General features: G+C 40.7%; 1 protein-coding gene across 3 annotated transcripts; it reads right to left on the bottom strand.

The window, feature by feature from the left end:
- Positions 1 to 8003: 8003 nt before the first annotated feature.
- paqr8 (progestin and adipoQ receptor family member VIII) lies at positions 8004 to 10646 on the bottom strand. 3 transcript variants are annotated; one of them, XM_046373757.1, is made up of 3 exons: positions 10452 to 10646; positions 9483 to 9546; positions 8004 to 9312 (listed from the first exon to the last, which is right to left on the bottom strand). In XM_046373757.1, the coding sequence occupies exon 3, from the start codon at positions 9255 to 9257 to the stop codon at positions 8181 to 8183; it is 1077 nt and encodes a 358-aa protein (XP_046229713.1). In that variant the 5' UTR covers positions 9258 to 9312; positions 9483 to 9546; positions 10452 to 10646; the 3' UTR covers positions 8004 to 8180. The 3 variants fall into 3 exon arrangements, with proteins under 3 accessions (XP_046229713.1, XP_046229712.1, XP_046229714.1); XM_046373756.1 differs by lacking the exon at positions 9483 to 9546; XM_046373758.1 differs by lacking the exon at positions 9483 to 9546 and having other exon boundaries at positions 8004 to 9344.
- Between the last annotated feature and the right edge of the window lie 1876 nt (positions 10647 to 12522).

Genomic DNA, 12522 nt, shown 5'->3' on the forward strand with positions numbered 1-12522 from the left:
TGACAGAAAAGAATGGTAGAAACACACAGTATCTAAACTCTTGAAAAACATAATGTGATGTACTGAGATGAGTTGATAGCTATAGATGAAACAAAGTAATTAGATGAAAATGTCTTGTCACGAGAATTCAGATGTGATAAATAAAAGGACATACAAGGTTCTTCCTTTATCCAGATAAGTGAAGCCTGTCAGGAGGGCAAGGTGTAGATAGCAGCTCAGGCTGGCAGAGGACAGGGCCAACTTTCCCTCCTACCCTTCCCTTCTTTTTCATCCATCTGTCCTTTTGGAATATTGTAAACCGAGAAAAACTGGGGTTCTGTGCAATGGGATGCTGAGCGTGATAAGTCCTTGTTCTTGCTTCTTGCCTTAGAAATTGGGAACTGTTTTCTGTGATGTATTTGTTGTGTGTCTGTGGGGTTAGTGTTCAGGACTGTAACTGGCTGTTTAGTTGGTTACCGCACGAGTTCTCTCTAGCGTGCTAGCAGGCATGTCATTGTGGCTCCTCCAACTTACAGTCGTCGAGTCTGGCAATTAAGATGAGAAAATGTAAGTGACATGCAAACGGTTGATTGAAAATGTGCTTTCATTTACAGAGAACTCACCAGTGGCTCCTCCTGACTTTGTGCCTGCAGTCCCATTGGCTCCTCCTGCTCCATCAGTCTGTCATAGAGAAATGCAGAAAGGGATATAAGGACAATATGTAATGTATACACAGTATATCGCACGGTCAGTATGAAGCTACAGCCTGCAGCTGCTTAGCTTAGCATAAAGACAGGAGGAAAAAGGCTAACCTGGCTCTGGCCAAAGGTAATAAAGTCCACCTACCAACCTCTCCAAAGCTAACCCAAAGCTAATCAATATGCTTCATCTGCCATCAAAATCACAATCAGAAATATTGCAACAAGATATTTTCCTTAAATATTTCAGCCCTATCCTTATGACTCTATGTCAAAATATTTCACGTCAAAGATGCCTAACCTGAAAAAACGAGACCCTGGACCCCCATTTAATAAGATTCTGCACCAGGGTCCCCCATCTGATAAGAGTTTTGCTTTTAGATCCACTGGAAAAATGTATAAAACTCAAAAAGCTTTTGAGTTTAAAGTTGGGATATGTTATATTACACTTAAGCAAATGATGAAAGAAGCTTGTCAGATGTTTTGGAGCTTGCTTTATGCAGGGTACGTGGTAATGCCCCATCAAACTTTCAGAGTGAGGCTGTTGGCCAAAATTCAGGAAAGCAACAGCAACTGGAGTTGAACAAAACAACTTTGCATAACCAACACTGGGGTTTTTTCATTGCAGGGTGGCTTCAGTTAGTTTCCTCCTTCCATACCTGTGGTGTTATTGTGGATGTTACCTTAACCCTTCAAGAGTTGGCACTAGCACTGCTTCCTGCATGAAGGTGCAGTGCTACAATTTGTAGCTTTAAGTTGGTGTCTTGTGATATTAATTGGAAACTGACTTGTTGTTTTAGCCCTTTCTGTCTTATTGCTTGTGAGTCCATCTTCACTTTATCTGTCAACTGAATAAATCAGTGCTTTACTCAAACTGCACTCTGAGTCTTAAAGATAACAAAATAACATCAAATACATTGTGCAAGTGCATTACAGCATTTTACATTGTATTTTTAACATCTTAATTCCATCAGATATTTGCGGGTAGCAAGCATGTCAACGACAATTTTGATTATTTCTGAATGCTGATTAGCGCAATGCAGATCTGTTAGCTTTACACATTATCTGAAATCAAATCTCTTACTTGTTGCTGACTTTTAAAAGCTCTTCTATTTTGTTCGGCTGGTATAAGTATGACTGCACCTGTTTCTGCCAAATGTCTGTCTTTATTTCCGGCTGCCAGTTGGATACCTTTCACTCCCTTTATTTGGTAGAAAACAATCTCAATAATTTCATTGGTGTGTCCTTACACTGTTATGACACTTAATTTCAGGGCTCAGTTTCAAAGCACTGCAGGCTTGTTTTACAGTTTAGGATCCTAGAATTACCACTAAAGGAGGCAAAGTGTTTGCGGAGCCCTAATCAGTCATGTATTGCTCCTAACTGGAAGTGCAATAAATACTAGAGGTTACATTTAGATATCTTAGATTTAAGGTTATGTTTCATGAATGGAGAGAGGTCTTAAATGACAGACTGATGGAAAGGGAATGTGCAAGAGCAAGAAGGAAACAGACAATGAGGAAGAAGGTAAGGCAGTTCATACCATTGTGCCACTGACATCATATGCGTTGCCGCTGTTCCTGAGGATGACAACAAGGAAAATTAGGCTTACATTAGATAAATTAGTCTAGAAAGTGTTAAGACAGCAACCCATAATGGTGTGTATTCAGCGTGTACAGGGTCCAAGGTGCATAAGGTCCTATTTACATTTAGATTTGATTTATGACCTTTTCAATTTTATCCAGCTGTCTCCTGTTTTGTCTCTGACTCTTTTATGAGTTTGTAGTGTCTTTAACATCCTGGTTCATGCACACACAGATACACCAGACTCTTCGGTCACAATCCACTGCTCTCCCTCCAAAATGGCTTCGTGTCTCTAATGGTCATCATGCTGCCCTCAGCAATCTCCTGTTCTGCCAGTTCGGTAAATCCCTGTTTATATCTAAATTTAGTTGGACTTGATTAGACTCAGCTGAGCCCACAAATTTCTGATTCAGCTGCTCATGGTTTGGTAGGTGAGCATGTCATTAGCAAAATATAATTATTTTCAGGCTTTTAAAGTTGTGGTTTGGGATGAACTGGAACAGAGATTGTGAGTGAAGCCTTTTTGTCCAACATCAGTGTCTGACCTCACAAATGCTCTACTGCATGAGTGGGCAAAAATTCCCACAGAAACACTTGATTCTAAACTTGAATTTTCTTTGACGTGATTTGAAACTGAACTTGAGCTTGCTTTGACAAGACATTTGACTTGACCAGGGCTTATCTAGGTGGGGACTTGATTTAGACCAACTGAAATGACTTAAAAACAGTTCTGGACATCCAATAAATTTATATACATTTACAATAATGCAGCTCTCTCAGCAATTGAAAACTAACTAAAACATGCACAGTATTCAGCACTTGTCAGTTGAACTTGCAAGATCACAAATCAAACTACTGTAGCCTCAAAGTCTTCCATGTATGATTCATTGAAGTACTCCTTGCAACATCTGTTTTAGTTGTCATCAACACACAATGGCACAGGTGTGCACCCCTCCTTTGAATATGCAAACAGTCTTTTAGGTATTGGGCTATGATTCCCATCTATCCTATCTATCACTACAGTCCCGTTCTAGTTTCATTCCGATGAGTGACAAAAAAGCCCTGGAATGTACAGATACAGACAGCAGAAGATAAGACTATTGTTTTACCTCACCGTCCCTCTCCCTGTCACTATTACTGGTATGTTTGGTGTGATAACCACAGTCATGGGCGTGCAAACACACATGTGTGTGCATAGATGTGTGTGAAAACACCCTACATATAAACCTATACACACAAGCACAAAGATCTCATTGTGACCAACAAGCTATCAAAGATTTATGCTCCAAGCCCAGCCCAGTTGGCTCAAATACCTCAGCCTTAAAACGATGTTTTATGATTAGACTTCTCTGCCTCCTTCTCTTCAAACAGGCAACACCCTTCTACGAAAACCACCTATCAAGTCTAACAAGTCTCTGTTCTGTGGTTCTGAAAAGTGACAAATAGCAATTAAAGCCTTGCAAGTCTGGTGACATGAAAATGAATCAGCCAAAGTACTGTGAGCAGCAACAGGCCAAGACTTGTTTATAATGGGTGGCACAGTTGATCACCATTACTCATCCATTAAGTGACACAGTTCTTAGTACCTATAATTCCCTTCGAATGACAGCTTTCATGAATGCAAATGGTCAAAAGCAGGTTATATTTTATAATATACTGAATGATAACAAATATGACATATACACAACATCTTGTTTCCCTCACCTGTGACACCTGGCGCAAAGGCCAACAAGAGTGATGCTGAGAATGAGGAAGACGATGAGGGAGATGATGCCCACCTCTGGGGATGAAAACCAACCCAACATGTCAACCATCCCAACTGGAGCCATAGTCCTAGTGCTCTGTAAAGAATGGCAAAACCGCGTCAAAAGTGTCAAGAGTTGGCACACATTGTTCACCAGTAACTAAAGTGGGTTGCGAGAAAAGGATATGTGAAATTTATAGTCAATTTTTCCATTCCATCTCTCATGTTAAAGTCCAGTGCAGGTGAATATATATTTTCCTGAAAAAAAATAATACACAATCCAGCAAAAAAAAAGCTTAGGGTTAACAACTTACGTCTTATGCTGCTCGACTCTGCTGAAGCACTGAAAAACTGCTGTCTGTCATTCAGGTGCCTTTACTTTATGTGGCTCATAGCAGGAAGGCAACTTAGGGAGGGACTCATTGTTGTCCTGTCTGTTATGAAGGAGGTGGTGACTTAAGCTCATAAACAGTCTTTTGTGTGTCATCATTGTCGAATTACACCTGAATGCCTGTGGCTTCCAGGAATGTTGGAATGTGTGTTGTAGCCAAAAAAAAAGAAGAAAAAAATATATAAAAAATATATCAGCTCATATTGAAAATACTTCTGTGGGGGAGACCTGAGAGCTGAATCAACCACTCATGTTAATTTATGTGTGTACTGTAGATAACTGCCTGGGAAAAGCTGGTTAGGTACACACACACACCCATTATGGCAGTTTACATTACTGACAGTTCATTACAGGCCAAGGACAATATCATACTCCAGCCTTTAATCATTTTAAATATGCAGTCATTTTTGTTGTGTTGTATTCCTGAACTATGACTTTTATAGTATTTATCACATTGTCTCAAACACACTGTTTATATTTCCACTAACAATAGGACTCTGTGGTCCAGTCAGTCATATTTACATTTGTAGTTCCTTATTGGCTAGAAGGTAGACACACACTAAATAACCAGTAAATTACACTAGAAAATACACAGCTGTTGTAATACAAATTAGTTTCTCCTTCTTGGTCTCTGTACTGCAACCTGATTGCCTGAAACTACTGAAATCACACTCACAAGGAAAGTATTACAGAAAAAAAGGATCATTGTTGTAATGCAAAGCAGGGCTTGGATGCAGACTCAGATCTGTGTAAATGAACTGCTGAGTGTCAGAGGTGTCGTTTGAGTTTTGCACACGGACGTGAGAACACTTCAGCTGATTGCTGTGAAAGGCCAGGGGTCAAGTCATGTGGCGGTGAGTTCTAGGATGAATGGTTATGTATAAAAATTAATGTAGCAACCTGGAAAACCAAAACAAGAAGAAATACCAGCATGTCTCCATGCTGCATTCTGGGCACCACAGGACGGCACAGAAAACAAAGTGTGTGTTAATGTCACTCGTGTGCATTTTTTCTAGTCACACCTGCACAGTGACTGCTTGGTCAGAGGAATAACTCCAAAGTGACAAAGCAGCAGGCCATTTATGTAATTCTGCATTCATGCTGTATTTTAGTAATTAAACATGTCCCATATACTTTTCTCCCAAAGAAACAACATCTTTACATTTTTAGTGAAGGTTTTCACTCAAGCAAAGGCTTATTTATAAAATGGCATGTTGAGAATGTAATAAGAATAATTAGATATTTTGGGAAATATGTTGAATCACAGACTATCCTCATTTCTCTTTGTTAAATATGAAGCTAGCCAGGAGACCATTAGCTTAGCCACAGGTAACCAGACAAAAAAATGAACTTGTATCTTGATTAAAGAGTCAACATAAAGTTATATCTCCTTTGTTTAATCCTTATGAAAACCATTAAATTTGAAAAAAGCTAGATAGCAAAACTAGCTAAACTAGCTGTTTGCCCTGGCTTTGAGTCTTTTTACTTTGGCTTTAGTCTCATATATAAAAATGGGATCTTCTAATCTAACTCTCTGCAAAAAGGTGAATAAGTCTAATTTCCGAAATGTAACTATTCATTTGATAACATAACTGCTATGAAATAACACTGATTTACCCTGACACACACAATCACACTCACACACACATTTCCTTGTCAGTGATGACACAGAGAACACCCACACCCATTACTTGTTTAACAGTCCCATTCTGTCATAATCATCTTCTGAAGCCCTGCAGAACAGCAAATCTATAACTCTCAAATTTCATTTGTTCCCTTTCTCAGATCTGTATGAGATTTGCTCAGAGGCACAAAGAAAAATCAATAGCCACATTTGGGCAGCAGGGGGAAAGGAAGCCTGCAGGAATCATGGCCAATTTCAAATATTTGCAACATAATCCCGAAAGCACGATTTGTTCATATAGGAATGGGCCCACCTAACAAATTATCTCTGTTTGCTGGAAAATTGAAAAAAATAATAAGCTTCCTGATGCTCACTGAGTTCAGCCCCGCACAGGAAAGTGGGCCTGATCAGTGGGCCTATTGTGCTATACGAATCTATAAATGCTTCCACAGGGTTCACTAACTAAGGGTTCAGCCCATGGCATAACTGATAAAAACACATATCAGACAGACTGTAAAAACAGATAGCAGTAAAGTTAACATAAATAACACAAGGTGAAAATTTGCTTTGCTTTTTTCTGAACTCACCATACAATCTAACACTAGCTGCATGGCTACCTCAACACAAGACTCAGAACATCACTGCAGTCGGCCAAGAAATTGCATGTAACCCCTATTTAGTTATTACATTTCTGTTTTTTGCACAGATTAAACAAGTTCAAGGTGGTAGGCGCACGTTGGCTAGCCTTTTCCTTCTGCTTTTGGTTTTTATGCTAAGCTAACAGGCTGATATAAGAGTGGCATTAACCTTCTCATTCAATTCTCAGCATTTCCCACAATATGAAACGATTCCCTTAGTATGTGGCCTGAGCTCTGTCTAACACATTTATAATGAGCTGTTCTGAAACTCATCCTGAGGGAATTTATTTTGCATATTTGAGACAAAGGGTGTGGCTAACAGCTTTACATGACTGAAACATAATGTGTGTCACCGAAAAAAAGAACAAGCAAAACCACAGAGGCACACACATCAGATAAAGCTTTCCTCCATGTGAACCGAGTTGACAAGATATATGTGTTAACATAGTGGCTAAACATGCCTGACTTATTTCAGTCTGCTATAAATATTAAGTATTTGCCAAGGATTTTGTTTCCACTTTAGTCCAGATTCTGTTTATGATATCACATCCTTTCCATGTCAATTTGTTACACAGTGCTTGGCCTTGTTGGGTATCTGGCTGATGTGCAGTTGACTAAATATTATTATGTTAAGATAAACCACTCTTTCATCTGCTCCCATTCTGCCAATCAATATCCTTCAGTTTAGGAACAAAAGTATAGTGGGGGAAATAGAACAACCATTAATGGGTTAACCCTTCACTTGAGCTTGAGAGTTATATAAGTCATATAGGCAGAGAAAGTAACAAAAACCACACAGCTGTTGGCTTTTGCCCTTGTCATCATTTCCAACTCACCGCACACACACACACTTCACAGTAACTAGACCTGCTGAAGGATTTTACCCATGTGGAGGACCATTCTGCCAACTTCCCTCCATGCAGTCTATCCCCCTGCCTCAGTATTAAACTAGCCTCTTTGTTCTCCCAAATCCCGCTATCTGGCCGGTCCACTGCGGTGAACACCATAATCCAGATTTGCTCTTTCACTCCGTCTTTCCCCGTTGACACTGCCGCTCGCCTCAGAGAGCTTTTGTGGCAAACAGGAATGTCCAATGTAAAACTTGAGAAGCAGGTTTGGAGCAGTAGTGTGTGCAGAACTGTGCAGAAAACAAACATTATTAGGTATGTTTCAGCCCAGTATCCTTCATCAGCATTCTTCTTAGAACAGACTCTGTCATCAGCTGCAATTAAATGGGAGGATGATTCACTGTGGAAAACATTACTGAGCCATCCATTGCTTTGTAGAATAAGCATTTAAACCCTCAGAGATTTCAGACGATTTGTTAACTGTACCAGACAAGATGCTCTTTCACATTATTTTATTGGTCAGATACTGTAAGTAATCACATTTTTCACAGATGAACGGATTTATTTTAAACAAAAACATATGAATATTGCTTTATTTTATTACTATTACTAATTCAACTTGGTAGATTTACCCCCAACCCTCTCTCTCTTATAGACACACAGACACACACTTGTCACTTGTCTCTCACTTGTTTACTCTGCAGTTGCCTTTTCAAGTGTCTCATTGTGATGACTGCTGTCAGGATGCAAAGCAGGAATAAGGCCAGGAAGGATACACAAGCCCACCACAGCTGCCTCTCTCCAAATACCTCCACCACTGTATCCCTACGCCTGGCATAGTCCAGGAACAGAGCCTCCAGCTGGAACACAGTGCACAGAGACAAAAACAGATGGAAGATCTGGTGACCCTGACCCACAAAGTCACAGTGGCCTGGGAAGAAGCGCTCAGGGATGGGACAGGAGAAGAAAAGGGCCGACAGCAGGAAAGAGATAATCTGGAGGGCGTGGAAGGGCAGCGATGGCTCTTGAGTCCAGGAGACGGTCAACAGGCGGTGGGCTACGGGGCTGATGTCCAGCAGGTACGCTAGGGTCGTAGGAATCAGTTGGCAGATTTTACGCTGCAGTGGATAGGGCCTTCGGTACCTGCACTTAGCGAAACAGCAACCAGCACAGGAGAGCCACCCGAAGAAGGCAGCTCCAGGCAGAAACAGCAGACCGATGTAACTTTCTCTCCATGCAGGCTCTGACGTGTAAAAGTAATGTCCAAGAGAGCAACCATACTGATACACAGCTACACCAACATAGTCCATGAAGAAGACGAAGTAGTGTGCATGCTCAGAGTGAGACTGAAAGAGGTGAGCCGCCACACTGAAGAACAGGTAGGTGAGGGAAGACACCAGGAAGACGCTCAGAGGTAGAGAGGCTGCATCCAGGGTGTACCCCAGGGTGCCTGTGTTTGCCCACCAGCGGAGCAGCAGGACAGGACCTGCCAACAGGTGAGTCCACACGTTCAGAGTTTCATTGTGTCTCTGGAAGAGGCTGAGGAGGTAGCAACGCCAGTCCTGATGGACGGGACGGTAGCCTGACAGGATGTAGGGCTCTCGGAATAGGATGGGGACCTGGGAGGCCGTGACGGTGGGTCTGGGTGACGGAATGGAAGAACAGATGAGGTCTGAAAACAGAGGAAGGCGGCCAAGGTGCTTGATGCTTAGGGTCAAAGTGCTGAGCCGGTGCAGAATGTCACCCGACATTGTTGGCTGATGGGTGGAAGAGAGGAGGAGGAGGTGGACTACAGACAGAGGAACACTGCGGGACAGAACACCCAGCGGGAGACAAAACTTAAACAAAACACAGTAAATTATTGCAGAAGTTCATTTTATAGAAGAAAAGGCAACACGTATTTGAATAAATATTTAAAAACCTCAAGATTATTTAAGTGAGACCTTATAATGGTTCATAACATAAGAGGAACCCACAGTGTGTATTGATGTGATGCCAATAAGTGTTGTCTTGGATCATAAAGAATGCCTCAGTCTGCTCCTTGAATAAGAGATATGAAGCGGGGAATGTAAGAATGAGTGTAAGTTTAATGCAATCTGAGGACAAAACGTTAACAAAACCAACCAGCAGCACATGCTGTGAAATTTCAGTGTAAACATTAATACAGCAGGACATCTATTTTAGCTAATTTTCACCTGCAGTCTCTACATTACAGTTAAAACTGTACAGTTCAGACACTAATGAAACAAGTGCACACAGCACGACAGCATGCATGAAAGACATTCTTCTCCATATGAATCATGTCAGTGGGGAAGCAGGTATGTAGCCAAACCTGTGACCTACACTCCGCTCTTATGAACACACAGAGAAGAATGTAAACTACTTTGTCACCAGGTAGAAATTGAGCACCTATGGAGACAACAAGACAAACAACCCATCTGAGCAAACACTGCGAGCGAAAACAGCTACTGTATCCCCTCACAGACGGTGCACCCTGACCATTTCCCCCTCTATTGTCACAAAAACATGAACCCTCTGACCCTGAACACCTGCACCTTTGGCCTATTTAAATCTTCCAGGTTAGTTTCGAACAAAGTTGATATAAAACCAGGTGAGGTATTCACCTGTGGAGTGTATTAAAACTGTCACATGTGCACGTAAAGAAACGAGAAACAAAACGCTGCTTTTCCTTTAATCCATCTTCATTTTACGTCAAACAGAGTGAATACATGCAGAATCGGTCCTATGCGGGGGAAAAAAAACACGTTCCGCATATCCGATCCTACCTATTTGTCAAAACAGAATAAAAAGTCGACGATAAACATTTTAATTTGCAGAAAACGTAGAAATGATTAACATCCTTGACTTGTCAGAAATAACATCTTGCATGCATATAGCTGAGGGATTTTGCTGCTAGTATCTAAGAAGATGAAACACCACCTCACCTGCTTGTATCGATAACACCTGTTGCTCCTCTGGAGTCACAGAACAACACAGGCTAAATATACTGCAGGCAGTCCTCCTGCAGAAGCTGGGAAGACCTGCTTAACGATGACATGCTGAGGAACAGAGATATTTTGGAGGTTTCAGGGAGGAAAATACGGGGGGAAACACAGCTGACCCGACTGCCCGGAGCGTGCAGAATGTGGGTGGGGTTAAAATGACCGGAAACGCCCCTAAGTGCATTTTTTTCCTTTTTTTTCAAATCAATATCTACAAACAGTATTCTTATAACAGAAATTTGTATATCCTTACGCCAAAATATTCAAATGATGTTTCAGTTTACCAATAATTTCCCAACAGAAACTTAGAAAAATGAATCCTTTTTATAATGGCTAGATTGTTTATAATGATCATAAGGATTATGACTATGCAGTTCATTTTGGTAAAACGCCCCCCAAAAAACAAAGAACAACAACAACAACAAAAAACAAACAAAATAACGGGGTGGAGATGCATTTTTGATTTTGCATCTATGTCTCCATCTACTGTTTGGTGCTATACACTGCATTCAGATTCACTACTAACACTGGTCTTGCTGTTTTAATTGCAGTCATTACATACCCACAAACAAATTCTATCTATCTATATATCTCTCTCTCTCTCTCTCTCTCTCTCTCTCTCTCTCTCTCTCTCTCTCTCCAAATCGTGCCAGAACCTCTCTACGTTTATACTTAATCATAACAAAACAACATAACTGGAGGTTGATAAAAAGTTAAAAACACTGATGGATTACTTAGAGCAGCTCATCTGTTTTCCTCCATTACTTTGCAGGTAAACAAAATCTTATTCAATTTCATATGGAAAGAATAAACCACACAAGGTTAAGCCCATTTAATCATATTATTAGCCTAATATTAATAGGCTAACAAATTCTTTAGTAAGGTAAGTTGCTCTTATCTTTAAGTAGTAATGTGATTAAAACTTCTTGCTGTAGTGGCCTTAGGTGGCTGTCGTAAAATTATACTGTCATAAACAGATCTATACTTTTATTTTACTCCTATAACTATTATATCACATGCAAAAGTAAGTTTCTATGCATATAATGTTACTGCAAACGAAAAAGAAATTGTTATGCAGTCATTGTCAAACAATTTTGTCTCTCACTCAGTTATGACTGCAGATCCCATCATGTATCTCATGTATGTATCCCTAAACCATTAATGCTCTGTCTTTACCTGGTGAACAGGTCAACAGTAGATAAAACCCTAAATGACAATACTGAACCCTGTGAGTCCATCTGCATTAATCTATACAATTTAACATGGGAAAAGCTTGGAACTTTATCATCACCTAATATGTATAAAACGCCTGTAATAGATGGACAACTAACATCCCATGTAAAGTGACTGTTATATCGCAATCTCCTGTACGAACTGGTTAGGTGAGATCTAACTCCGGAGGAAAATGATTCTTTCTAACTGCTCCACTGTGTGACAAAGGGAGAGAATACGTCTCTATCCAGCGTATTAATCACGCATATTATGCGTTGATATTTGCCGAAAATGGCAGCAAATATCGTCGCTCCTTCAGATGGTCCGTTTGAAGCCATTCAAACAAGTTGAAAATACGGACTGGTTTGGAACTATTGGGAACTACGTAAACTAAAAGACTGCGTATCGGGAAGTGTCGGTGCTGCTGGGTATTGTAGGCTTTTTTCTAATTATATGCCTCGCAGTACTGATACTGAAACATATGAAGATGGTGCTATGACTTAAAGGCTGTTGAAGAAATAGCCTGGTTTGTCCCCTCTCTGTCTGTACCCTTGGACGCCGTTATTGCTGTATTTAGTGCGCCTTTATGTATGTTTTGTATACGATGTAATAAGGTACAGCAATAAAGCAAGGCATTTCCTCCTTTATAACAGCCCGCCCCTTCCTGCTGCATTTTCGCGCGAGTTCTTGGAGGAGGCGGGGTCAGGTGCTGCCACGGTGGATTTTATTGGACAGCTGTAAGTTTACCCGCCGACTATGGAGAGTATACGTGCCGAGTTGACCAATCGCGTCTTACGTTCTA

The sequence above is a fragment of the Scatophagus argus genome, chromosome 19 (genome assembly GCF_020382885.2).
Source record: "Scatophagus argus isolate fScaArg1 chromosome 19, fScaArg1.pri, whole genome shotgun sequence".
Classification (NCBI taxonomy): Eukaryota; Metazoa; Chordata; class Actinopteri; family Scatophagidae; genus Scatophagus; species Scatophagus argus.